At 42.8% G+C, this 24,389-nt stretch overlaps 4 protein-coding genes across 4 annotated transcripts; 3 read left to right on the forward strand and 1 right to left on the reverse strand.

Moving 5' to 3' along the window:
- Nucleotides 1–1,292: 1,292 nt before the first annotated feature.
- Nucleotides 1,293–2,548, reverse strand: LOC104447968 (protein PHOSPHATE-INDUCED 1). The gene has a single exon (XM_010061723.3). The coding sequence runs from the start codon at nucleotides 2,391–2,393 to the stop codon at nucleotides 1,443–1,445; it is 951 nt and encodes a 316-aa protein (XP_010060025.1). The 5' UTR covers nucleotides 2,394–2,548; the 3' UTR covers nucleotides 1,293–1,442.
- An 8,206-nt stretch (nucleotides 2,549–10,754) lies between these two features.
- On the forward strand, nucleotides 10,755–11,959 carry LOC104447974 (protein PHOSPHATE-INDUCED 1). The gene has a single exon (XM_010061729.3). It carries the CDS (start codon nucleotides 10,854–10,856, stop codon nucleotides 11,820–11,822), a length of 969 nt encoding a protein of 322 aa, XP_010060031.1. The 5' UTR covers nucleotides 10,755–10,853; the 3' UTR covers nucleotides 11,823–11,959.
- A 4,936-nt stretch (nucleotides 11,960–16,895) lies between these two features.
- On the forward strand, nucleotides 16,896–18,092 carry LOC104447973 (protein PHOSPHATE-INDUCED 1). Its single transcript, XM_010061728.3, has one exon. It carries the CDS (start codon nucleotides 16,987–16,989, stop codon nucleotides 17,953–17,955), a length of 969 nt encoding a protein of 322 aa, XP_010060030.1. The 5' UTR covers nucleotides 16,896–16,986; the 3' UTR covers nucleotides 17,956–18,092.
- Nucleotides 18,093–22,179: 4,087 nt separating this feature from the next.
- LOC108960626 (protein PHOSPHATE-INDUCED 1-like) lies at nucleotides 22,180–23,396 on the forward strand. Its single transcript, XM_018876444.2, has one exon. It carries the CDS (start codon nucleotides 22,272–22,274, stop codon nucleotides 23,238–23,240), a length of 969 nt encoding a protein of 322 aa, XP_018731989.2. The 5' UTR covers nucleotides 22,180–22,271; the 3' UTR covers nucleotides 23,241–23,396.
- The last annotated feature ends 993 nt before the right edge of the window (nucleotides 23,397–24,389 follow it).

Here is a 24,389-nt window from a genome sequence, read left to right on the forward strand (position 1 = left end):
ATAAGATAAGCATAAACTTAACATTTACTTGTGATAGGTAGTCGTCGTTATTAGAAGAAAACGTTGTACTATTATTGTGGACAACCAACTCTCCTCCTCCCCTGCCCCCTATGGCACCCTTTGGAGTTTCATCAATTTCCTTCTAAATATTCTTTTTCTCTCCAATTTGTGAAAATTCTCAAATCTTCTAATTTAGTTTTCTGTCATCGTACAAGATTAATAAGTAACGTGATCACTAGTAATAGCGAGCTACATCAGATAATTAAAAGCCACATCAAGCTGCTCATTTCTTAATCTTTCATCAACTCATTATATTGGTATCCTTTCCTTTCAAAACATTTAATAATTTTGTTATCAATGCATTAGATTAAAGTAACAAATTGAGGAATATTTTTGTTTCTTTCTATATTCTATAAATACGTTGAACTTGATAGCAAAAGGACATTATATAACAAACATTTCGTGGTTTACATTTCTTATCCATAGAAAGGCACGGAAATCTATATGACGAAGGAGACCCTCTCGATCATGGTGCTATTGGGCTTTTTCACAAAAATAATTGATTTCTCTAGACTATGATAAGGACCAAAACTTCAGAGTCCGATGTGAGCTTGCTATGATGGGCCATACCAGATCCAAATCCAAATTGGGCTTGCTTTAATTTCTCATGGACCGAAAGCCCAAGAAGTCATTACACATGTTGCTTGTCCCATTTACTTATTTTCCGTGAAATAAATGGTTAGTTTGGATTATTGTTTTTGTAGTTTGGTCAGCGGAAACCGCACACTATACATACTTGTGCTCAATCAATTGCTCATGTTTGAAACAATCCCTGAAAATCATATGGGCCGACACCAACAAAACTTGTTATCTTCGATTTTTCTGAGACGGAACTCAAGGGACTTAATCGAAAAATTCTGGTAAGATTGAAGATTCGATGACATAGATTACAAAGTCAAGAATTTCAAGAAAACAAAGCCAGTTTAGTGATTGTACACGTTTTCCTTCTTAATATACATTTCCAATTCTCGGAAGAATTGAGGTTCTATTTGAAATGACCTTTACTTTACCATTTGACTTAGTTGGGGGTCTTCCGACTCATGCCCTTCACTTTTCTTAAATCGGAAACTACAAAAACACTTTTCACATCCATATATCGCCGTGGAAATCCCCATTTGATTTTTTGATAAATCAGAATAGTAGTTTAAATTATGGGGAGATCGGAACCCGCCCCTTGAAAATAAGCCACCAGTCCTTATTAATGCCAAACTAGCATTCATCAAAATGGCAAATTATAGAAATGACAATTCCATTATAACGGCGAAAATAGGATATACTCAAATCAAATAAAGCGGTCGATTATGACATCATTATATACATGGGACAACAGAGCAGGCATATATACAGCAGGAAGACACGTGTCGGCTCAAGAGGCCTCTCTCTCACACCACCGTAGCACACTGCGATTTCGTCGGGTCAAAAAGCGCCGGCAACAGGTACTTCCGCCCGTTCACCCCTTCCGCGTTGTAGCTCGCGCCCGTCCCCGACTCCACCAGCAGCTCCCCGGCGTAGCCTGGGTACGACCCCTTCCCGAAGCTCCCCGTGCATGCCGACGCCACGTCGGTCGGCGCGCCGGGCGCGCCGGCTGTGTACCCGTCCCCGAACGGGTTCGTCACCGTCCCGGCCAGGAGGCTCGCGACGTTGATCACCATCCCGTCGGCCCCGACGTCGCCGTTCGGCGCGACGAGCGGCGGCGACTGCGGGCCATAGATCGGCTGGTGGAACGGCCACGCGCACTGCCCCGGGCACTGGCTCGCGGAGTCGCCGACCCAGATGAACGCCTGCCGCCCGACCGAGCCGTGGGTGCCGCAGCCGCTGACGCAGAAGCTCTCGACGGCGACGTCCTGGGCCGTGAGGACGAGGGCCAGCTCGCCGGCACCGGCGCCGGGCCTCGAGCTGAGCTTCTGGGCCAACTCGGTGATCTGAGCCCGCTTCAGCAATTTGCCCATAGAGCAGCTCTCGTCGTCGAGCTGGCTCGCCAACGCGACGCGGGTCTGTTTCTTGCCGGCCTTCTGCAGGTAGGTTTGGACGGTGCTCCACCACTTGGCGGCGGAGGGGACCGACGGCGGCGGCTGGTGTTGGGTCTGCTGGGGAGTGAGGGAGAGGAGGAAGTCGGAGACGATCGACTTCTGGGCGGGCGTGAACTTACCGTACCAGAGGATGGAGACGCGGAGGTCGCCGTCGAGCAAGAGGCCGTTGTGGTACTTCGCCACCATGGGAGGCGGCTGGTACAGGGCGGCGAGCTTCCTCGATCCGGAACAGAGGTTGGGTAAGCTCAGTTGAAGAAGAAGAACGTAGAAGACGAGCCATTGGAGCGAGAGAGGAGAACCCATTTTCGGAAACTGGTCAGAGCGAGCGAGAGAGAGAGAGAGAGAGAGGGAGAGGTGGAGATTGATTTGAAATTTTGAACTGGAGTTTGGAGAGTGATGAAGAATGGAGGAGGAGGGGAGAGTATATATAGGAGGAGAAGTTCATGAACCGGAACTGGGCGAGCGTGTGGGGAGGTGTTAAATGTGTAGCTTTCGTCGGCAGCTTCGCGGAGCAAGTGTTTCCAGGATCACGAGAACCTGGAAAGAGAGGACAAGGGGAGGGTCACATCTGCCATTATTACGCACGCCCCTCTCCATCTCATCTCTTTGCAGAGTTTTAACTTTTTACACAAAAAGGCAGAGCGTGAAAAATGTTTTACACAAGCAACTCCCCTGGGCAATTGATTTTGTAACGAGCTCGGTGGAAGAGGATGGACATGGCGTGTTGATTTGGGCTCTTTCTTTCTCTCTTCTCATGAAACTGTGAATTGACTAGGTGAGAGTGCTAGTATGAACAAAATAAAGGAGTTAGGGAAAAGAATAAGAACACAAGAATTATAGTGGTTCGGCTTAATCCAGCTCACGTCCACTCTTCCACTATAATGCCTTTCTTGGTTTGGATTCCACTATGCAATCAACAAGAGATTACAACTTCGAGTGCAAACACTTAGTAGTAGATCACACTATCTCACTAAGTCACTCTCTTGGTATTTCTCTCACGATTACAAACGTTTAAGCTCTCAAGAGACAAGTATATGATCTAAAGTCGCTCGTACTTTGGAATTATAAATTCTACGCTCCGTCTCTTACTTGCTCATCGGTCCATGATCTCCTTAAATACTCCTCCACTTCCAAACTACCGTTGGACAAGATCCCTGAGAATCGTCTTCCAATATACCCATTGACAAACTCTCCGTATCTTAGAAGATTTGGTAGCCGTTGAGTGACAAAGGTAAAATCCCAAATTGATTCCGATCGCCCATACAAACGAAATCTTGGTTTCCATAAGTAAAGCTTCTTCGTATAGAAAGATCTTGTTTTCAATCAAATCAATCTTGATGTGGAATCCAAACCAGGATCACTAGCCGTTGTATGATTGGGCTTGAGTTACGATTCATCGAATCTGGATGTAAAGTCCGAGTCTTTAGACTTTACGATATGAGTCTTGAGACTTTACAATCTGGGTCTTTAGACTTTACAACTGGGTCTTGAGACTTTACAATGAGTCAGACTTTACAACTGAGTCCAGTCTGGGTTCGGCTTCAAAGATAGAGTCTATCTTCTAGTTCAAAGATTCACGTTCGCCCGGAATTTGTCGAGTGAGCAGACTTCGATGTAGAATAGACTTTGATACTAAAGTCTAGCAGCCTCTTGGACTTTGAGTCTTGAGTCCGCGCAGCTTGACTTTGAGTCTTGAGTCTAGCGGTCTTGAGGACTTTGATAATATCCTTTACATGTTCTATTATCTCGCATGGTCTATTACTCAACCATCAAACATGTTAGTAGCCTTTGATTTATTTTGTCATCTTCAAAACATCATAAGGGATTTCCCTAACACTAGGGTTGATATGGAATGTCACAACACGTCTTCTTTATTGAGTTTTGGTTATTTCAGATTTGATTTCCTATTACTCATTATCAAAATTCAATCCCTTTCATTTTTCGTTCTTTTGATGAGCGTTCATATCCAAATTAGTTCATATATGTGGGGTGGCTTGTAGTTTCTAATTCAACTTCGATTGGATTCATGTCTATGAGGTACTTTTAATTAGCTCAATAGTTATTATTAAGCTTTTCCAAATAATAAGTGGATGGTGCTATGAAATGATATTGGAATTCAAATACAATTCTTTCAAGCTTCTTTCAATAATGTATGCATTTAAATCCCTAACAAACTTAACTTTCAAGTTTTTTTATTTCGCATTGCTTTCTCCTACTGTTATAGATAAAAAAAAATTGTTTATACCCATTAGGAAATTAAGTGCGCGATCATTTACTCAGAGAATTTAAATTATTAGAATTCAACACGAAATATATTTTATATCTTAATATTTATTACGATATCCTTCGTATGATCGACACATCAGAAGAGTTGTTACCAGCCTTCATTTCTTAATCAAAGGAACACTAAAAAGTTGTGCATATATTATTATAATTCCCCACTAATGATTTAAGATTTTAAATTGAATTAGGGATACTAGTAATTTTCATAAAACTTTTGCTGGTTTTCAGCACGGTTTCCAAAGCTAGGGGAAGCGCGGATTTGCCCGGCTGGAGCTTTTGGGGTTGCACGTGTTTTAGGTTCCTTCCTAGGCATTTCCCTCGTTTCCTCTGGGATAGGACGTAAATCGACAATCCCCTATTTTTTTATTGACACTTGGAGGAATAGGATAAGGATGACGACACGATTTTAACTCGTTAGGTTATTAAACGTGAGAATTACCAATACTATAATGATGCACTTACCGCGCGGTCGAAGGAATCCCATGCCCCTAATTTCTCTAATTAATTATCTCAAAACTCATAGTTTATTAATGAGTGTTTGGGATACTAGGAAGACTAATTGATTTACATAAAGTATTTTTCATTAACTAAAAATAAGAAGTTTAGATAGGAGGAAAACGACTTTTAAAAAGAAATCACTTTCTCTAAATTACCAAATAAATGTATTATAAAGTTTTCATTGAAACATTTTCGTCATCTAAACATCAAAAGAGCTTTCCTACTATAACAATGTTTTAACAACTTATTATGAATCACAAATTTTTTGATGAAGACTCTATAATAATTTGTAATAATTTATTATTTAATATTTTATGATCTAAAATAGATTGTTATTCTTACAATCAATTAAAAATTGTCACACAATTATTTCACAATCATTTATCAAATAAAAAAATTGGAAAGAAGTTTCTCAAAAATAATTTTTATTCTCGATTAAAGGACTCTTAATATTAATCATTTTCCCTCCCGTCAGGTTCATTTTGCCTTTGCGGGTTGTTCGAGGCGCTCGATGGGAACAGGGAAAGGAATCTGGATGCCCATATGGAGGGAGGGTTAGGTGAGGACTGAGGAGGATGCTTTGAATAGGATGCTTTGAATGGATTTTTATCCCCCGTGGCAGTTCACTGTATTGGCTCGTCTATGGGATTCGTAAAGAAAGCCCTTTTTCCCCTTTCCTTCCATGCCGACACACAAGCAAAAGCACGAACCTCTCCCATCCCCGCTGGGGACTCACATGACATGTCCACGTCCCTCTCGTCTCCCGAGAATCTGAACATGCTTTCGCCATTCGCCACTCAAGGTATATGCTTCTTCTGCATGTGTAAGTGGAATGCACTGGTCCGGCTTCCTAAGTTCATGTCCTACAGCACCATCCTCGCATCTCCACAGCTTAGCCATTGAAACGGGAGATGTGCTTATGTTCCATCTATATAGTTCCTAGGGTAAATCGAAGACATATCAATTCATGCACAGGATATATCGTCGACCCATTAATAATCGAGTTGGGGCCCTTATAAAGACAAGTCGCCAAAAGAATATTATGAATTTATCAAAACCCTTAAACTCTCTCTCTCTCTCTCACCCACCCCCTCTCACAAAAAAGAAGAAGCTATTTACTAGAATTGCAAATAATCCAATTTCTATATGCATAAATGCCAAAATAAAATAAAAATTCCAATACGAATAGATGAATTCCTAACTAAAAATTATGTAAAAGCTTATACGAACTACACATACTTTAATCGATTCTCTTCCATAATGGAAAAAAAAAAAAAAAAATAGACGAACGAAAAAAAAGGAAAAGCAAAAAGCTAGCAAGGATAACACCATGTCTCAAGCATACCGCTCGTGCAAGCTTAAACAATTCCGCGATCTACTTTGCGGGAGGTAACCATGCCCGCAAGCATTGCTACAAAAAGCCTTCATGCATCACCCTTAAGCCAGGCTGGCTTTGTTCGATCTCTTCAAACTTCATTTTTCTATTGACATCCCAAGAAGATAAGTGAGCTGCCCATTCATATTCAATGCCGAAAACCGTTCGTTACCGATCGAACACGAGGAGAGGAAAAGACCCATGAGAACGCAACGCAAGATTCGGATGTTTTTCTTGATTAACCTAAAGCGTTATTGGGGAGGATTATGGTGTAGTTGGTGGCCAAGACTTATTAAAACCCTAACGAAAGATTGGCACGCCACGTTCGCGCTCCATGCATGGCTCGTCGTTGAATGATCGTTCTCATCAGGGCAAGCGGTCAAACAAATGATGCATTCTTAAAGGTTAGGATGACCCCCCAATGAAAGTTCCTCGGTCGCAAAAGAGAGACTAAGATATCCTGCATAAAATAAGCAGGAATCGTCAAGCAAACTTAAACATGGAGACAACTACAGCTAGGATCCATGAAGACTCCAGACAGAAAGAATCCATGCCCTCATTCAAAAAGCAAAGTCAAAAGTTAGCTCCTCTCCTAGTCCCCCCTCAACACATCAAATCTAATCGATCGATTTCTGTGTTGTCTGCTTGTGCGAAGCAACAGAGGCGTATCCGGGGAAAACAGAATACACCAATAAACACGCACGCTGCCCGGAAGATTAAGGTTTGATTCCCTTTCGGGCGGGTATTTAGGTCATTGTATGCGGGCCACTTGCCAAAATCATTTCTTGCACTGGTCGATTTGGACGCAAGAATAGAACAGTCCGAGCTTGCATGTCCCGTGAATGTTAGGAGTTTCGGATAGACTTGGATGATTAAACTACCCGATCCCGCACGATTCGGCTCGTGAACTAATTAGGCCCTAGTTTTTTTTTTTTTTTAATTAGGCCCTAGTTTAATATGGTCAAATGGTGGTAGATATATAGCTAGCTAGCTGAAGCAGTAGTTGATGAAAACCAGACGTTGTTTTATGAGGCCACTTGCTCTTTTGAAAGGACAAAGCATCTGCGTCGAACCTTTGACAAAGCATCATCTGTCGCCTTTTTTTCAATTACGGGGGCGTCCGTGCATTGATTAGCATTGCTCACGGGCTACCCAGCAGCCTGGTGACAAGCGGTAACAGCCCACAAGACCCGAGATCCGCTGCGATCGAACGAGATGATCGACATGTATCCACTTGATTTATATTCATGGATAAAGTAGTGAATCACAATCAAGGGCATATCTTATGTTTATCCAAATGAATCGTGGCAACATAGCTTCTTCTTTTCTTTTCTTTTTTCCTCGATATTGTCGATTAATTTTGGCTTGCTTTCATGAACCCATGATTAGGCCTTAAGCATTATAGAAGCTGCAATTTGCACTGGCTAGTCATTCCGTATGGACTCAGCGAAAATAAACTCGGACTTGAGAAATCGCCTTAGCTCACCTGGAAAAAGGTTGCGTAGTAGCAAAAAAATTTACCGACTCTCGAAAATCCAGCTCACCACCTAAGAATTTTCCAAGTCTATATTGTCAGACCTTAACAAACTCTATAATTGATGATGAGAGCACGGAAGTGTATTATGAGACATCATAGTTCTGCACCAGTCTATTGACTTATCTTGCAAGAGAAAAATATCTTGAATGTACAATTATCAAATTGGTCCAGACTTACTTGTGTGACACCCGTAAGGCTGTCATATTGACAATTTTGAACGAAAAGATTCAGAAGAAACTTTATGTGAGAACTAAGGTTTGATTATACTACCTAAATCTTTTAGAACTTGATTGTTTTGTACACGAATCACTAGTTCCAGGAACTATTTTCTGCAAAATCTATGATTTTCTGTTGAAGACCTTGGAATTTGGGCATTTGGAGTTCTTTACCATAAGGCGTTCTCATGTTAGGAGTGTGCGGTAGAAATTCGGTACCTTTAGCTCAAATTCAAACTTGTTAATATATCTAATTAGACTCACATTCACTTAAAAGTTTAAGTTAATAAATTATTGGTAAATTAGGATATAATAATTGTTTCACACTACACCAATTCTCTAAGGTGATACTTTTCTAACACACATTTTACATGCATATTAACAATTTTCCCCTCATGTGTAAGCTCAAAGTTAAGATTCTTTGGTCCCTCTTAATCCAAGTATCATCCCGCATCATCCTTGGCCCTTTTCTCTTGACTAAGCCTTGAAATCTGCCATTTAGGGCCGCATTGTTACACTACAGTGCCCATCACTTGAAAACTTATGTTGGTCACCATATATCTTCCTCAAGATAATCAAAACATCAAAACACACCACGTTGCTCGCTCGAAAAAGATATTCGCAACATTAAAGTCCGATACCTTTATTTGGGATGATCGCCAATAAAAAGTCAAGTCTGAACCCGCCAACATCTCTAATTGGATCCCAATTAAAATATATCAACTACTTTATACCACACTAATTCTTTGATATAAAAGTTTTAAAACACAAATTACACGTGCATTTTAATATCTTGAAGAGTCCCGCCGCCCATTAATTTGAAGGAGCTGCAAATACAGAAACTTCCTCGACGGTGGACTTTAGCCCTAAATGTGCTCGGGCACGATGCCCATATGCTTTGTCCACATCAATCTTTTTCGTACTGAACAGGCCAGGCCCAATTACCAAATCGAGCTCCTTCCTAAAATCTTATCTTTCCATTGTATTAACACGTACGATTTCAAATTTTAGCCCTACGTAGCCCTTGGACCGACCAATTTATGAGCCTCTAGGTCGGACGCCGCCCGAATTCTGCGTGCACTGGTCCCCCTAGTACAAATAGTTAACAGTGACGACGGGGCTGTCCTAGCTTCGAAAGAGGCCAGGAAATCAAAACTGCTTCGCGCATAAAAACAAGGGAAATGGCTGGCATTGGGCAATTTATGAGAGAGATCACGAAGGAAAGCTCGAATTTGTCTCCATCGTGGAAAAAAAAAAAGAGCTACTCTCGTTCGTAGGTCCATAAGCTGAATTCAAGGAGGCGCTCCGCATTAATTAAAAAATAAGAAGAGTCTCCCAGCATGTAATTATGTAACTTTAGAGGGCCCGAAAAATGTACACACCCTACTCAACGTACTCACCTAGGATAACTACAGCTCGAGTTTGCCAAGTACTTCGATCATTGCTAACGTTTAAAGGGCAGAACAAATTGAGACGATCAATCACGTACGGTTCTTTATTATTTAATTGGATTTCGCATTATAATATTTTTTTGAATGAATTTTTGAAGTCCGGAATCGAATTCTTAATTCCTCGAGAGAAGGGACTGTCGCATTCATTGCACAAATTACGTATGCGAAATCGGTCATCGAAATTCTCCCATAAAAAAGAGAGAAAAAGAAAGCTGCCAATATTTTGGGAAAAAGAAATAGGGCCTGAGCACCAAAAAGCAGCTGTGACGCGTTAGGCCGTGAGCTTGCACCAGCTGGACCTCCGCGGGGTGGGGATGAGCAGACGGCGTCGTATTAAAGTCGGTTCCGCCAAAAGCTTCACGAGGGTTATGTGGAGGGCCGATGGCGAAGCGGAGCGGCGTCATCGGCAGGGCACGTGGGCCCCACCCTCTCCCCGGCCTCGACCTCGACCTCGACCTCGGATACTCTGGGGCCACTCGCTGACCGCCAGCTGGTGGCCCGTGCTCTCGGTCCGCGCTTCCGCTTTCCCATAAATTAAAAGGGGAGTAGTTTCAAAACTTCCAGCCTGGACTGTACTAGGGACAGTGGGCACTGCGCTGCCCACCCCTCCCCTCCCTAACGTCTCCCTAACCTACATTTCCCCCCTGGCTGCCCTTCCCCGAGGCGAATGGGAATGATCTGCGTGAGGGCAGTTTCGTCCATTTGGCTGGAGCTGAGCTGGATGCAATTGCCCACCTTTTGTTTGAATTTCAGCTCGCAGCTCATTAGTTAAAAAAAAAAGAGACTCTTCTTTAGTCGGGATTACGTGCGGAAAGTCCCTCTCTTTCTCTCGCGCGTCCACTTTCGCTGCACGTAAATTCCTTTTGCCAATCAATTTAAATTGTTGGGTAGGACATTTTAACGATATGAGTTTAAATGAGAAAATTTATCAGAAAATTCGATATGAAAACATCAATTACAATAGGTGTGTAAAAGCATTATCTTTTTTTTTTTTTTTGTGATTGGTTACTTAAAAAGTTGTACTAAGAGCGTGAATGATGATGGGACGTGTAGTCGAGCACTCCTCGCCTTTTGTCAATCTTGCTGGTGAAGATGCAACTAGGAATTGCAAGACCGTCGCCATCTCCTCCAAATTTAATAATTACACTCATGAGCTGCCCTCCGTTTGTCTCTTTCCATGCAGGTTCAGCCACTCTAACCCCACTTCTCGTTCCACCCTCATACTTATTATTATATTATATAGTCGAAAAATAAAATAATCGAAGCATCACCCTCATCCAACCCTTGTATAAATACTCCTCCTCGCTTCGACACGATTCACAACTTAAACAAAGCGAGAAGCTACCTCAGCTTTCTCCTTTCCTCTTCCTCAGTCTCAGACTCTCAGCCTTGAGCTCAGCTACAATGGCATCGTTCTTCGCTTCTAAGACAGCTCTTCTTCCAAAGCTCTTCCTCGCCCTCTGCCTCCTCCAGATGGCCTCCGCCACCAGGAGGCTGGCCGAGCTGGTCCAAGACCAGTCCCCGCCCATGAAGTACCACAATGGCCCTCTCCTCTCTGGCAAGATCTCCATCAACCTCATCTGGTACGGCCGCTTCAAGCCCTCCCAGCGCACCATCGTCTCCGACTTCGTCACCTCCCTCTCCTCCGACCCTTCTTTGGCTCAGGCCCCTCCTTCCGTCTCCCAGTGGTGGAAGACGGTCGACAAGTACTACCACCTCTCCTCCTCCAAGAGGCACGCTCCCTCTCTCAGGCTCTCCCTCGGGAGGCAAGTCCTCGACGAGAGCTACTCGCTAGGGAAGTCCCTCACGAGCAAGCACCTCGTCGAGCTCGCGTCCCGGGGCGAACAGCGGAACGCCATCAACGTCGTTCTCACCTCCTCCGACGTGGCCGTCGAGGGATTCTGCATGAGCCGGTGCGGCTCCCACGACTCCGCCGTCGGTTCCGTCAAGGTCAAGGGCAGGAGCTCGAGGTTCGCGTACATCTGGGTGGGCAACTCGGAGACGCAGTGCCCGGGGCAGTGCGCGTGGCCGTTCCACCAGCCCCTGTACGGCCCGCAGAGCCCCCCGTTGGTGGCGCCCAACGGCGACGTCGGCGTCGACGGGATGGTGATCAACCTTGCAGGCCTCCTCGCCGGGACCGCCACGAACCCGTTCTCAAACGGGTACTACCAGGGCGAGGCGGGGGCGTCGCTGGAGGCGGCGTCCGCGTGCACCGGGATCTACGCCAATGGGGCATACCCTGGCTACGCCGGGAACTTGCTGGTGGAGGAGGCGACGGGGGCGAGCTACAACGCGCACGGCGTGAACGGGAGGAAGTACCTGGTCCCGGCTCTCTACGATCCGTCCACGTCGTCGTGTTCGACTCTGGTGTGAGTGAAGTGGCGACAGATAGAAACTATGACGTTTAGGCTACCAAATTAATTCATTCATTTGTTTATTGGTTCTGCAGTTCCTCTATATTATTGTCATTATATTTAATGAAAAAGGCAAACTACTTTTATTTGCTACAATTACGTGAGCCATGGAAAATCAACCGGACAAAATCCACTCTTAATCTGAGGAGTTCAGCTCTTCACTCACAGAAATCAATAAACCGACCGGGCTAATTACACCATTTGTGGAAGAAAAGATATTACGTAGTGAAATTACTCATTTAGTTTTTAAGGGAACAGATGGAGGGGCTTAGGTCGAGGGAGCGTGAGAAATCCATTATTAATACTGGCGTAAGTCATTGGTTATGGCAAAAGGCACATGGGATGAGAACTTTCACTTTTCTAAGTGAAGATGCTGCATATGACACGAACGTTATTTAACTTAACAGCAACCCCAAATGATTATAACTTTATGGTTTATTCAAATTATTCCTATTAGGTGCTCATCGTGGTGAAAATAGTTAAGCTGTTATGTATGGTTTCTAAGGGACAAGGTGCGATGCTCCTCACAGACCCCCAGGGAGACATCTGAAATGAGTCATTCCTTACAAATGTGGCTTGACCACGGCTAACTTTCTTATATATTCATGTAAATTAATCTTATACTTAACTACACTTGAGGTGGGAGCTTTTATCATACCGTGAGTCAAGCAACTAGTCACTTACACTAACCATTGGATGAAGCCCATATTACATCATACTCCTTCAATTTACCAGTCAAGAAATAATAATATAGAATATAGATTTGAGGAATTTTTGTATATAGAGAGCTTAAATTTTAACTTTAATAGATGATTATTTAAGGAAACTATATTAGATATGGATTATTAGAATAGATATAGAAAATTAGAGAAAATATCCTAAATATCTCTAGAAGAAATCAACACGTCTCTAACATCCAATTTCAAACTCACAAGGACTAATTCAACTTGAGTTTGAAATCAAATTAAATCACATCCGGCGATTGAGATGTGACGAATGAGGTGGCTTCCACGTTGTTTGTGGTGAAACTCCCAAATCTAGCTAATTTGAGGGAGGCAAGTTTGATGGTGGTTTTGACTTTACAAAAAGATGCAGGTTGAGAATTAGGGGTGAGCGGTTCCAGGTTCCGGTTCGGTTCCGTCTGGAACCTGGAACCTACCCGTGGGAACCGAGAACCTGGAACCTACCGTGTCACAGGTTCCAGGGTCGGTTCCAAATTCCAACAGGTTCTTTTTTTTTTTTTTTTTTTTATTTTCATAGTTAAACTATAACGTACGCGCACGTTATCAAAAAAACTATAACGTATGCGCACGTTACCAAAAAAAAAACTATAACATATGCGCATGTTACCAAAAAAAATATAATGTATGCACACGTTACCAAAAAAAAACTATAACGTGCACGTACGTTACCAAAAAAAAATATAATGAATGCGCACGTTACAAAAAAAAACTATAATGTACGCGTATACTACACGGTAACTTCCCATTGACATGTTATCTTGATACATTAACTTCGCACTACACAACAATAATAGAATATAATTAGAAATTTCAAAACAAATAGCAAACTAGAAAGTAGAAATAAAACACCACTATAACAAGAATGTCTAGAGGTACAAGTTTTGAAAACAATTTCGATTAAACTCTTAAATGAACTCAGAAAATTCTGAAATTTTGACACGTTGTATTTAAGACCTAGAGGTACAAGTTTCATGAAGAAATCGTAGTCCAATTCGTTCTAGATTAAAAGATAAAATCGATTTACTTTTCCTATTCTCTACTTGCACAGTTTTTAAAACATTTTTGGTTAAATAGGCAAATGAACTACAAAAATTACGAAATTTAAATATGTTGTAGGGAAGACATGAAGAGAGATATTTCATGCAGAATACATTTCCAAAAGAACCTTATACAAAATGATATAGTCCACGCATTGCAACTTACAAGATCCGAACACATCAGATTGCACAGTTTTAGAAACATTTCCGATTAAATACCTAAATGACCTTAAAAAATTATGAAATTCGACTATGTGATAGCCAAGACCATAAGGTAGATACTTCATGAAAACATCGAAATCAAATTCGTCCTAGATAATTAAATATGGACCCAGTTCGTAGTACCGTAATTCCAAATATAACCATCTCCAAAGGACCACGATTTCACCTACCTATTCTTGTTTTTTTTCTCTAAATTTTTGATATGTTGTACCTCAGGATTTCCTTTACAACTTTTGTTAAGAAACCAAAGTGAAATTTCGACAAAAAGGTTGCCTTACAGTCCATGCATTCATCAAGGGTCGGTCCCAAAATCTCAAGATCCAGTCTTTCCAAAGAATAACGATTTCACCCACTTATACTTGTTTGTTTTGTCCCAAATTTGAGTATGTTATACTCCAAGAAGTCCTTTACAAATTTCATTTAGAGGCCGAAGCCAAACTTCAACTAGAACATCACATACAAGTCACTAGAACATCCAAGGTTGAGCTTTTTCTGCCCTAAGTAACCGGTTCCGGTTCCAGGACCAGTTCCGATTCCGGTTCCGGTTCCCAGAAAAAAGGAACCGGAACCGGGAACCGAACCGGACCCTCCTCCAGTTTGGTTCCGGTTCCCAGGTAACCCGGGAACCATGCTCAGCCCTATATAGAATTGGAGGGCAAAATGCTAGCTGCTAATGTGGCTAGCTTGCAAAATGGTAATTGAGCGATATGGCTAGTACGACTAGTGTCGCAACATCAGGCGACTTATATGATAGGTTTGGGAAAATAGTTACTAAGTGATGTGACCTCTCCAACTACCATAGAAAAAGCCACCTTAGTGATAAAGGTTCAATTGGGCAATGCGAGCGGCACAATTGGTGTGGAATGGATTGGATTAAGTGTTTCCTCAAATTAGACTTATATGTATGAAGTGAAAACTGTTGACTGTTAGTAGGGATGGATGATTTATTTAGGTGTGCATTAGGGTGCTTGGGGAGCATGGGTGTATCAATGCAAAGTGTACCTAGTGTACTAGGGTTGCCTTAGCAAAGAGGTTCTAATACCAAGTCAAAAATGAAAAAAACCCCAAATTATTATAGACGTACTAAATGTACTTTCCAATATTTTTTCGTTAAATTTTATCATAAAAAAATTGAGTTAAATGACATGTGATAATTGACAGATGTACCAGCTCAAGGGTTTACTCTTCATTTGTCACAGATGTATCAATTTATAATTTTTCTTGATATTAATCCAATTTAATAAAAATTAACAAAGATAAATTTCACATAAATATATTAGTTTGGGGTTTTAGTTATTAAAAAAATTAGTTTTGGATAAATTTATCATTGGTGTACAATTTGGGGTTTTTAATGATAAAAAAATTAATTCAAGGTAAATTTGTCATAGTGTACTAATTTGGAGTTTTTCATGATATTAAACTAAAATAACAATGCAGAAGATAGACTTGAGGAAGTTCTTTATATAGTTCCATTTATAGAAAATAGCACATGAAGAGTCTATTTATAGACTTTAATAAATGACTATGTAAGGAAAATGGATTAGATATGCACAATCAAAATAGATAAAAAAAAAATCAGAAATAATTTCCTAAATATTACTAAAAGATATATGCATTTCTCTAACATCACCTTTGATCCACCGCTGCAATAATTGTTAACGATGTCTATAATTTTCAGGAAAATTTGTGTCGATTAATGATAGACATCGAAACTCGGACATGAGATCCATGGCATGGCATGCTCAAAAGAGCTGCGTCGCTAAACCTATAAAAAATGTGGATTCGCACTTAGCTAACACGCCCATCCTTGACAATTAGCTCCACCGCCACCACCAACTAGCGTGTCTCCTTCTCGCGACCCAAGAGGCAGGCCACTGATTGGTTTCGTTCTCTCGGTCAAAACTCTTGTTTTTCCCTTAGCTGTTAATGCCCTGTAATGAAATGTATAATTGTTGGACCGAGAGTTTTGACTTTTTGCCAACGAAAACAATTCATTAACAAGCAAATGTGTCAAATCAAGTTGGCCTCTCTTGCCTCTCTTGCCAAATCTAACTTCTTTTCTTTCGCTCAGCTACTCCTGAGGGCTCCAATCGACCTTCTCTTTCTCATTTCTACCCATCATATTAATCAGACCTGTGTGTTCTATCTTGGGCAATCTTCTCAATGGGGGGTTTTGTATATGCATGTTTTTCCTATATAGAAATATTCACCGTGTGGTCCCTTTTGCGATCCATTACCTTGGATTTTTTTACTAAAGAGCTGAACCATAAAAATTGAAATTGGGCGAAAACTTGGTTGGGTCTTGGTTCGAGAAAAGGATACAATTTGACCTTGGGGATCCTATTTAGATTTATACCATTGAGTATAACAAAATCTCAATTGGATCGTGGATCAAGTTAAATACTCTTGTAACCTTAATTTATTTTATTTTATTTTATTTTATTTATTTGGCTGCATGTGCTCAGTTATGAATAATATGGATGACGTGGCATATGCTAGTGCAAGAGTTTAGGTGATTTTAGGACAAACCCAAGCTTTTGGTCACACCACTCAATTCCCACGCGTTACATTATCCCTTTCGCTTTACTCATCCCATATATTTATCATTGGTCAACCAAGGCCACTATTGGTAATAAATAAATAAAAACCAAGACTGCCGCGTGGCGCAAAACTCACGAGTGTGGCCCAGCGGGGGCCTCCAATATGATGGAGTACCATCGACCACCTCTGAAAAAGTCGTCCTAACAGCGTAAATGCAATGATAATTGAACGCCTAGTCGAGCACCAGTTGTCATTTGTTAATCTTGCTGGTGAAGATGCAACTGGGAATGGCAATACCACATCATCTCCTCCAAATTTAATTATTACATTCATGAGCTGCCCTCCTTTGTCTCTTTCCAGGCAGGTTCCGGCACTTTAACCCCACTTCTACGTTCCCAACTTCATATCTATTTATTATTATATTATATAGTCGTAAAATAAAATAATCGAAGCATCACCCCATCCCCAACCTTGTATAAATACTCCTCGCTTCGACACAACCCACAATTTCAACAAAGCGAGAAGCTACCTCAGCTTTCACCTTTCCTCTTTCCTCAGTCTCAGCCAAAACTCAGCTACAATGGCATCCTTCTTCTTCACTTCTAAGACAGCTCTTCCAAAGCTATTCCTTGCCCTCTGCCTCCTCCAGATGGCCTCCGCCACCAGGAGGCTGGCCGAGCTGGTCCAAGACCAGTCCCCGCCCATGAAGTACCACAATGGCCCTCTCCTCTCCGGCAAGATCTCCGTCAACCTCATCTGGTACGGCCGCTTCCAGCCCTCCCAGCGCACCATCGTCTCCGACTTCGTCACCTCCCTCTCCTCCGACCCTTCTTTGGCTCACGCCCCTCCTTCCGTCTCCCAGTGGTGGAAGACGGTCGATAAGTATTACCACCTCTCGTCCTCCAAGAGGCCCACGCCTTCACTCACGCTCTCGCTCGGGAGGCAAGTCCTCGACGAGAGCTACTCCCTCGGGAAGTCCCTCACGAGCAAGCACCTCGTCGAGCTCGCGTCCCGGGGCGAGCAGCAGAACGCCGTCAACGTCGTGCTCACCTCCTCCGACGTGGCCGTCGAGGGATTCTGCATGAGCCGGTGCGGCTCCCACGACTCCGCCATCGGTTCCGTCAAGGTCAACGGCAAGAGCTCCAGGTTCCCTTACATTTGGGTGGGCAACTCGGAGACGCAGTGCCCGGGGCAGTGCGCGTGGCCGTTCCACCAGCCCCAGTACGGCCCACAGAGCCCGCCGCTGGTGGCGCCCAACGGGGACGTCGGCGTCGACGGGATGGTGATCAACCTGGCAGGCCTCCTCGCCGGGACCGCCACGAACCCGTTCTCAAACGGGTACTACCAGAGCGAGGCGGGGGCGTCGCTGGAGGCGGCGTCGGCGTGCACCGGGATCTACGGCAATGGGGCGTACCCAGGCTACGCCGGGAACTTGCTGGTGGATGAGGCGACGAGGGCGAGCTACAACGCGCACGGCGTGAACGGGAGAAAGTACCTGGTCCCGGCTCTCTACGATCCGTCCACGTCGTCCTGCTCGACGCTGGTGTGAGGGAAGTGGAGACAGATTGAAACGATGACGTTTAGGCTACCAGATTGATTAATTCATTCGTTTATTGGTTTTTTCGTTGCTGTATATTACTGTAATTATAGTTAATAGAAAAGGCAAACCACTTTTATTTGCTACAATTTGCTCTGGTGCAAAGCAAGCGGGCTAATCCATTCCTAATTCGACGATTTTAGCTCTTCAATCGCGCTAATCGATCAATCACGCGGGCTCATAACACCTTTGCTGGAGAAGAAAAATTTGCGTTGCGAATGTATGCTCCAACGGAGGAGCTTAAGTCGAGGACGTGAGAGAAATCCATTTCTTATACAGGTCTAGTCATTGGTTATGGCAAAAGGGACTCGGGATGAGAATTCTGACTTTTCTCAATGAAAATGCTGTATATAAGACAATAATCCCAAATGATTATCACTTTGTGCTTTGTACAAATTATTGCTTTTAGGTTCCCAGCGATAGTTAGATTGTAACAAATGTTATGGAAGTTGGTTCCTCATGAAATAGGATAGATTGGGCCATATATGATTTTGAGGAAAGAGAGCGATTGCTGAGTTTGGACGAAGTGTGACGCTCCTTATGACTTCTATGGAGGCAAAGGTCACTCGTCTAGTAGGACCGTATTGCAGGGAGATATGGGCAATCATGTCGTGTATGTTAATTCTTTAAGTCAGAGCTGCCATCGCTTGTATCTGTCGAGATCACCAAGGCTTTGTGGTGGACGGATTTGCGAAGCCAGTCGATGCGGCTTCGGCTTCTCAAGCAAAGGCGATCGCAATGGACGAAACCCTAAAGTTCATCGAAAGCCGACGCTTTCTCTCTCCTCAAGTACACTCTCACTATTTATCTCTGGTGCACGCGTTAAAGTCTTCGACTGAACTCAACTGGGAACTGCAACCGATTGTGAGCCGGGCCCAAGCTAAACTTGCCCAACTCCCGGGCCTCTCCCTAGCCCACTGCAACCGTAGCTCAAATTGCCCCACGGACTGGATAGCCAAGGCTTGTCGGAACAACTCCTTACCCCCGAACTGGATATCATATCCCCCTGCTTTATTTGATCTTTTATGCACTGATGTTATGGGTGTTATATTCCCACATATGAAATAGTAAATAAAGTGATGATGTTTGATGATCAAAAAAAAAAAGTTAGAGAAATTGTAATATTCTAAAATCTCACATCATATATAACCAATCTTTTAAATGACTCATCAATTAATATTCATATTGAAAACGACCACCTCCTTATTTGACTTCTCCAAGTATTCCTTTTGGGAGATTTTAGATGTGAATTGAGTCAATTGTTACAAATGTGGCTTGGCAACAACAAATTTCTTATTTTCAAATAAATTAACTACACTCGAGGTGGGAGCTTTTGTCATACCATAGGTTAAGCATTTAGTCACTTATAGTAATTACTGGATGAAGCCCGTTGTTACATCATACTGCTTTAGTTCATCGTTGATCTCTTGGTAAAGACAAACCTTAATAATGTTTACAATTAATAGGAAAATTCGTGTTGATTGAAGATAGATATTGAAGTTGGATATTATATACACAACATGCTCAAGAGAGCACCAACATAAGATGTGACACGCCATTCTCTACAATAAGCTCAACCGCCACCACCAATTGGTAGGGAAAATTGTCAAAAAAAAAGTCCAAAACCTATTACTTTTATATCAGTTCCGTTTGACATTTCAATTATGTCAATTTAGTTCTAAGCTATTTTGATGATTTATCAATGTAGTCATTTTAGATAATTTTGATGGAAAAATACTGACATGGTGATTCAATCGGCACCAATCATCCTACGTGACAGGATCCGCGATATGACTAGAGCAAATTCAATTGAAATGATGTCATTTTGCATTTTATATTTATTTTTTGCTTTTGCTTTTGTGTTTGCTGTTCATCATCTTCCATCCTCTTCTTTCTCTAAGAAAAGTTTCGTTTCTCGACCAAGTCAAGACTCAATCTCGGATCCGGTTGCATCGAACCAGAAAATGCAGACTTCTTGCTAGCAGATATGCTAGAGAGTGCTTTTGCGTCAGATTGTCTTGCATACAATTTTTGCGCTTCAACTTGAAAGCGACGAACTTGAACGTGAGTTGATTTACTCATGCGTTAGTTATAGATCATAATACCGAAATCGTTTTTAAAGACTTACAATTCAACTCCATGTCGCGACGGAGCAAGAGCCCTCCAGATCTAGGGCTCAAGGTCGATGTGTGGCGGAGCTCACGATCTTCCAGCTAGGTTGAGATCTTGAAGACGCCCGGCTTGACGGCATTTTCAAACAACGATGGAGGATAGAGCAAGAAGAAGAGCGGTTCGCTTTTTTGCTTCCACATTCAACAAAGATGGAGAACAATGAAAGAAGCAGATGAAGAGTAATCTAGGAAAGAATGAAAAAAAACAAAAAAAAATCAAAAATCAAAAATTTAAAAACTTGCAAAATTTATAGACGTTGACATCGATTATGTTACATATGACAACCGTCGTCTAAAATTAGTTCAAATGTCTATATTGACAAATTATTTAAAAATTTATGACTAAATTGTCATTATTGAATAGTTTAAATTTGGTATAAGTGTAATAAATTGAGTATTTTTTGAGTAATTATTCCTGAACCAACACATCCTCTTCTTGTGACCCAAAAGAAGGGCATCGATTGGTTTTCCTTTGTTATGTCAGTCAAAATAGGAGTCATTTTTTCCTCTTGGTTGTCCAATGCCATGTAATGAAATGCATAATTGCTGGATTGAGAGCTTCGGCTTTGTGACAACGATAACAATTTGTTCAGAGCAAACGCGTCAAATCACTCTGGCATCTCTTATCTTCACAACTCCCTCCTTGCTACCATCGTCTCACCTTCCCCCTTTTCTTCATTGTCATCAATCAAATCCAACTTCATTTCTCTCCCTCAGCCACATCCTAGGGGCTATAATCGAACTTCTCTTTCCGATTCCCACCCATTAGATTGATCAGGCTTGTGTGTTCTATCTTGGGTGATCTTCTTAACGGGGCATATACATTTTTAACTTTGTATAGAAATATTCATTATGGGATCCTTTTGTGATCTATTGCCTTGAATTGCCTAACTGAAGAGCCAATTCATGAAAAGTCAAAACAAGTGAAAACTTAATTGGATTTTGATTCAAGAAAATGATATAAGTTGACTTTGGTGAGGAATCATGTTTTGATTTTGACAATTGAGCATAACAAAATATCAATTTAATCATGGATCGAGTTAAACACTTTATTAAGCTCAAAATCTCAAAGTTTCTTGGTGTAATTTGAGCCGATTGGAACACAGTTACTTCCGAAAATTTCCTTGAGTTCAACCATCTAACATTTTTACTTGCAAAAGAAAAACCTATGCTTTCTTTGTCTTATTTGCCCGAGCCTACCGATGCCATGCCACCAAAGCCTTTAGCCAACAACCAACATCCAGTCTCTAACCATCACCACCTAAAAAACTCGGGCGTGCATTGAAATCCTATAAGTCCACTCGATCTCATCCATTGAAAGCCGTGGATCCCATGTAGGTGAAGCCTAGGATCAAGTTGCCTCATGTGGATTCTGGCATGCTTTGCTATCCACCACTTCCATGCGCATGCCTTTGCTCCAAGAGCATTTCCACCCACCAATGCGGCTCTCCTGACCTTGGTTTTTTTGTTGTTTTGGCTGTACGTGCTCAGTTTTGAATTGTACGGATAGTGTGTCATTTGTTAACGCAAGAGTTCAGTGATTTTAGAACAAACCCAGGATTTCGGTCACACCATACAATCCCCACGCTTTACATCAGTCCTCTCACTCTACTCATCCCGTATGCATATCGTCGGTCGACCAAGGCCACTATTGATTAGGAAAGGAAGAAAACGAGACCACCACGTACCGCAACACCCACGTGTGGCCCACCCATGGGCCAATACCATCGGCTACCTAATAAAAAGCTGTCCTAAAAGCGTAACTGAAATAATGATTGAACGCGCAATCGAGCACTGGTGGCCTTTTGTCAATCTTGCTGGTGAAGTTACAACTGGGAATTTCAAGACCATCATGAGCTGCGCTCCTTTTGTCTCTTTCTTGGCAGGTTCCGGCACTTTAACCCCACTTCTACGTTCCACCCTCATATTTATTATTATAATATATAGTCGTAAAATAAAATAATCGAAGCATCACCCTTATCCCATCCTTGTATAAATACTCCTTCCCCCTTCAACACAACCCACAACTTAAACAAAGCGAGAAGCTACCTCAGCTTTCACCTCTCCTCAGTCTCAGCCCAAAACTCAGCTACTACGATGGCATCGTTCTTCGCTTCTTCTAAAACAGCTCTTCCAAAGCTATTCCTCGCCCTCTGCCTCCTCCAGATAGCCTCCGCCACCAGGAGGCTGGCCGAGCTGGTCCAAGACCAGTCCCCGCCCATGAAGTACCACAATGGCCCTCTCCTCTCCGGCCAGATCTCTGTCAACCTCATCTGGTACGGCCGCTTCAAGCCCTCCCAGCGCACCATCGTCTCCGACTTCGTCACCTCCCTCTCCTCCGACCATTCTTTGGCTCAGGCCCCTCCATCCGTCTCTCAGTGGTGGAAGACGGTCGACAAGTACTACCGCCTCTCCTCCTCCAAGAGGCGCACTCCTTCCCTCACGCTCTCGCTCGGGAGGCAAGTCCTCGACGAGAGCTACTCCCTCGGGAAGTCCCTCACGAGCAAGCACCTCGTGGAGCTCGCGTCCCGGGGCGAACAGCGGAACGCCATCAACGTCGTGCTCACCTCCTCCGACGTGGCCGTCGAGGGATTCTGCATGAGCCGGTGCGGCTCCCACGACTCCGCCGTCGGTTCCGTCAAGGTCAACGGCAGGAGCTCGAGGTTCGCGTACATCTGGGTGGGCAACTCGGAGACGCAGTGCCCGGGGCAGTGCGCTTGGCCGTTCCACCAGCCCCTGTACGGCCCGCAGAGCCCACCGCTGGTGGCACCCAACGGCGACGTCGGCGTCGACGGGATGGTGATCAACCTGGCAGGCCTCCTCGCCGGGACCGCCACGAACCCGTTCTCGAACGGGTACTACCAGGGCGAGGCGGGGACGTCACTTGAGGCGGCGTCCGCGTGCACGGGGATCTACGGAAACGGGGCGTACCCCGGGTACGCTGGGAACTTGCTGGTGGATAAGGCGACGGGGGCGAGCTACAACGCGCACGGCGTGAACGGGAGAAAATACCTGGTCCCGGCTCTCTACGATCCGTCCACTTCGTCCTGTTCGACGCTGGTGTGAGGGAAGTGGAGAGAGATTGAAACGATGACGTTTAAGCTACCGGACTGATTCATTCATTCGTTTATTGGTTTTTTTGTTGCTGTATATTACGGTCATTATAGTTAATAGAAAAGGCAAGCCACTTTTATTTGCTACAATTTTATTCTCTAGTGCAAAGCAAGCGGGTTAATCCGTTCTTAATCTGACGATTTTAGCTCACTCCTTCATTAAGTCAGAGAGTTTCTAAAGTCCCAAAATCTCACATCACTTATAAATATCCAATTAAACGACACATTAATTAACATTAACAATAAACTCCAGAAAGACCACTTTCTTGTATGGCTATTCCCAATATTCCTTTAGGACGATTTTAGATGTGAATTGAGTCATTCATTACAAATGTGGCTTAACAACAACAAACTTTCTTATTTTCATATATTAATCTTATACTTAACTTCACTTGAGGTTAGGGCTTGTATTTGGCCTTGTTTGGCAAAATATATTTATGTTCCTCGGAACAAAAATTTATGTTATTTTGTTTCGGAACAAAAAAAAGAATAAAAACGTGTTTGGTAAAACTTTTGTTCTTGGGAACAAAAATCTACTCTTTTGTTCCGGGAACAGATTTGGGAATAGAAACAAAAGTAGAAAAAGTTGATTTTTATTCCCGAAAACAATTTTGAAAAACACTTCTTTTTCCTTCTTCTTTTTTCTTTCCTTCTCCTTCCTTTTGGCTAGTCGCCAACCTTAATCATGGCCGACGACCGGCCAACAAGGGCTGACGACCTCACTGGAGCGTCATCGGCCCTCGGCGAGACTGAGCCTCGCCTTGGTTGGGCGAGCTCGAGCTCACCCAATCGAGCTCGCCTAGCCAAGGCAAGACCGAGCCTTTTCGGGGTCGGCAACACTTCGGCGATGTTGCTGGCCCTCATCAATCGATCGCCGACCATGGTTGAGGTCGGTGACCAACTAAAAGGAAGAAAAAAATTAAAAAAAAAAAAAAAAAAAAAATTAAAAGAAACAATTAAATTATACAAGTTTACTAAACGTATTTCTATTCCTTGAATATAAATTTTTTGCAGTTATCAAGCGCGTTCTTATATTCAGAAATTGTTCTTGGAAACAAAAATAGAAAAAATTATTTATGTTAAAAAATTATTCCACTCAATA

Source organism: Eucalyptus grandis, chromosome 3 (assembly GCF_016545825.1).
Source record: "Eucalyptus grandis isolate ANBG69807.140 chromosome 3, ASM1654582v1, whole genome shotgun sequence".
Taxonomy (NCBI): domain Eukaryota; kingdom Viridiplantae; phylum Streptophyta; class Magnoliopsida; order Myrtales; family Myrtaceae; genus Eucalyptus; species Eucalyptus grandis.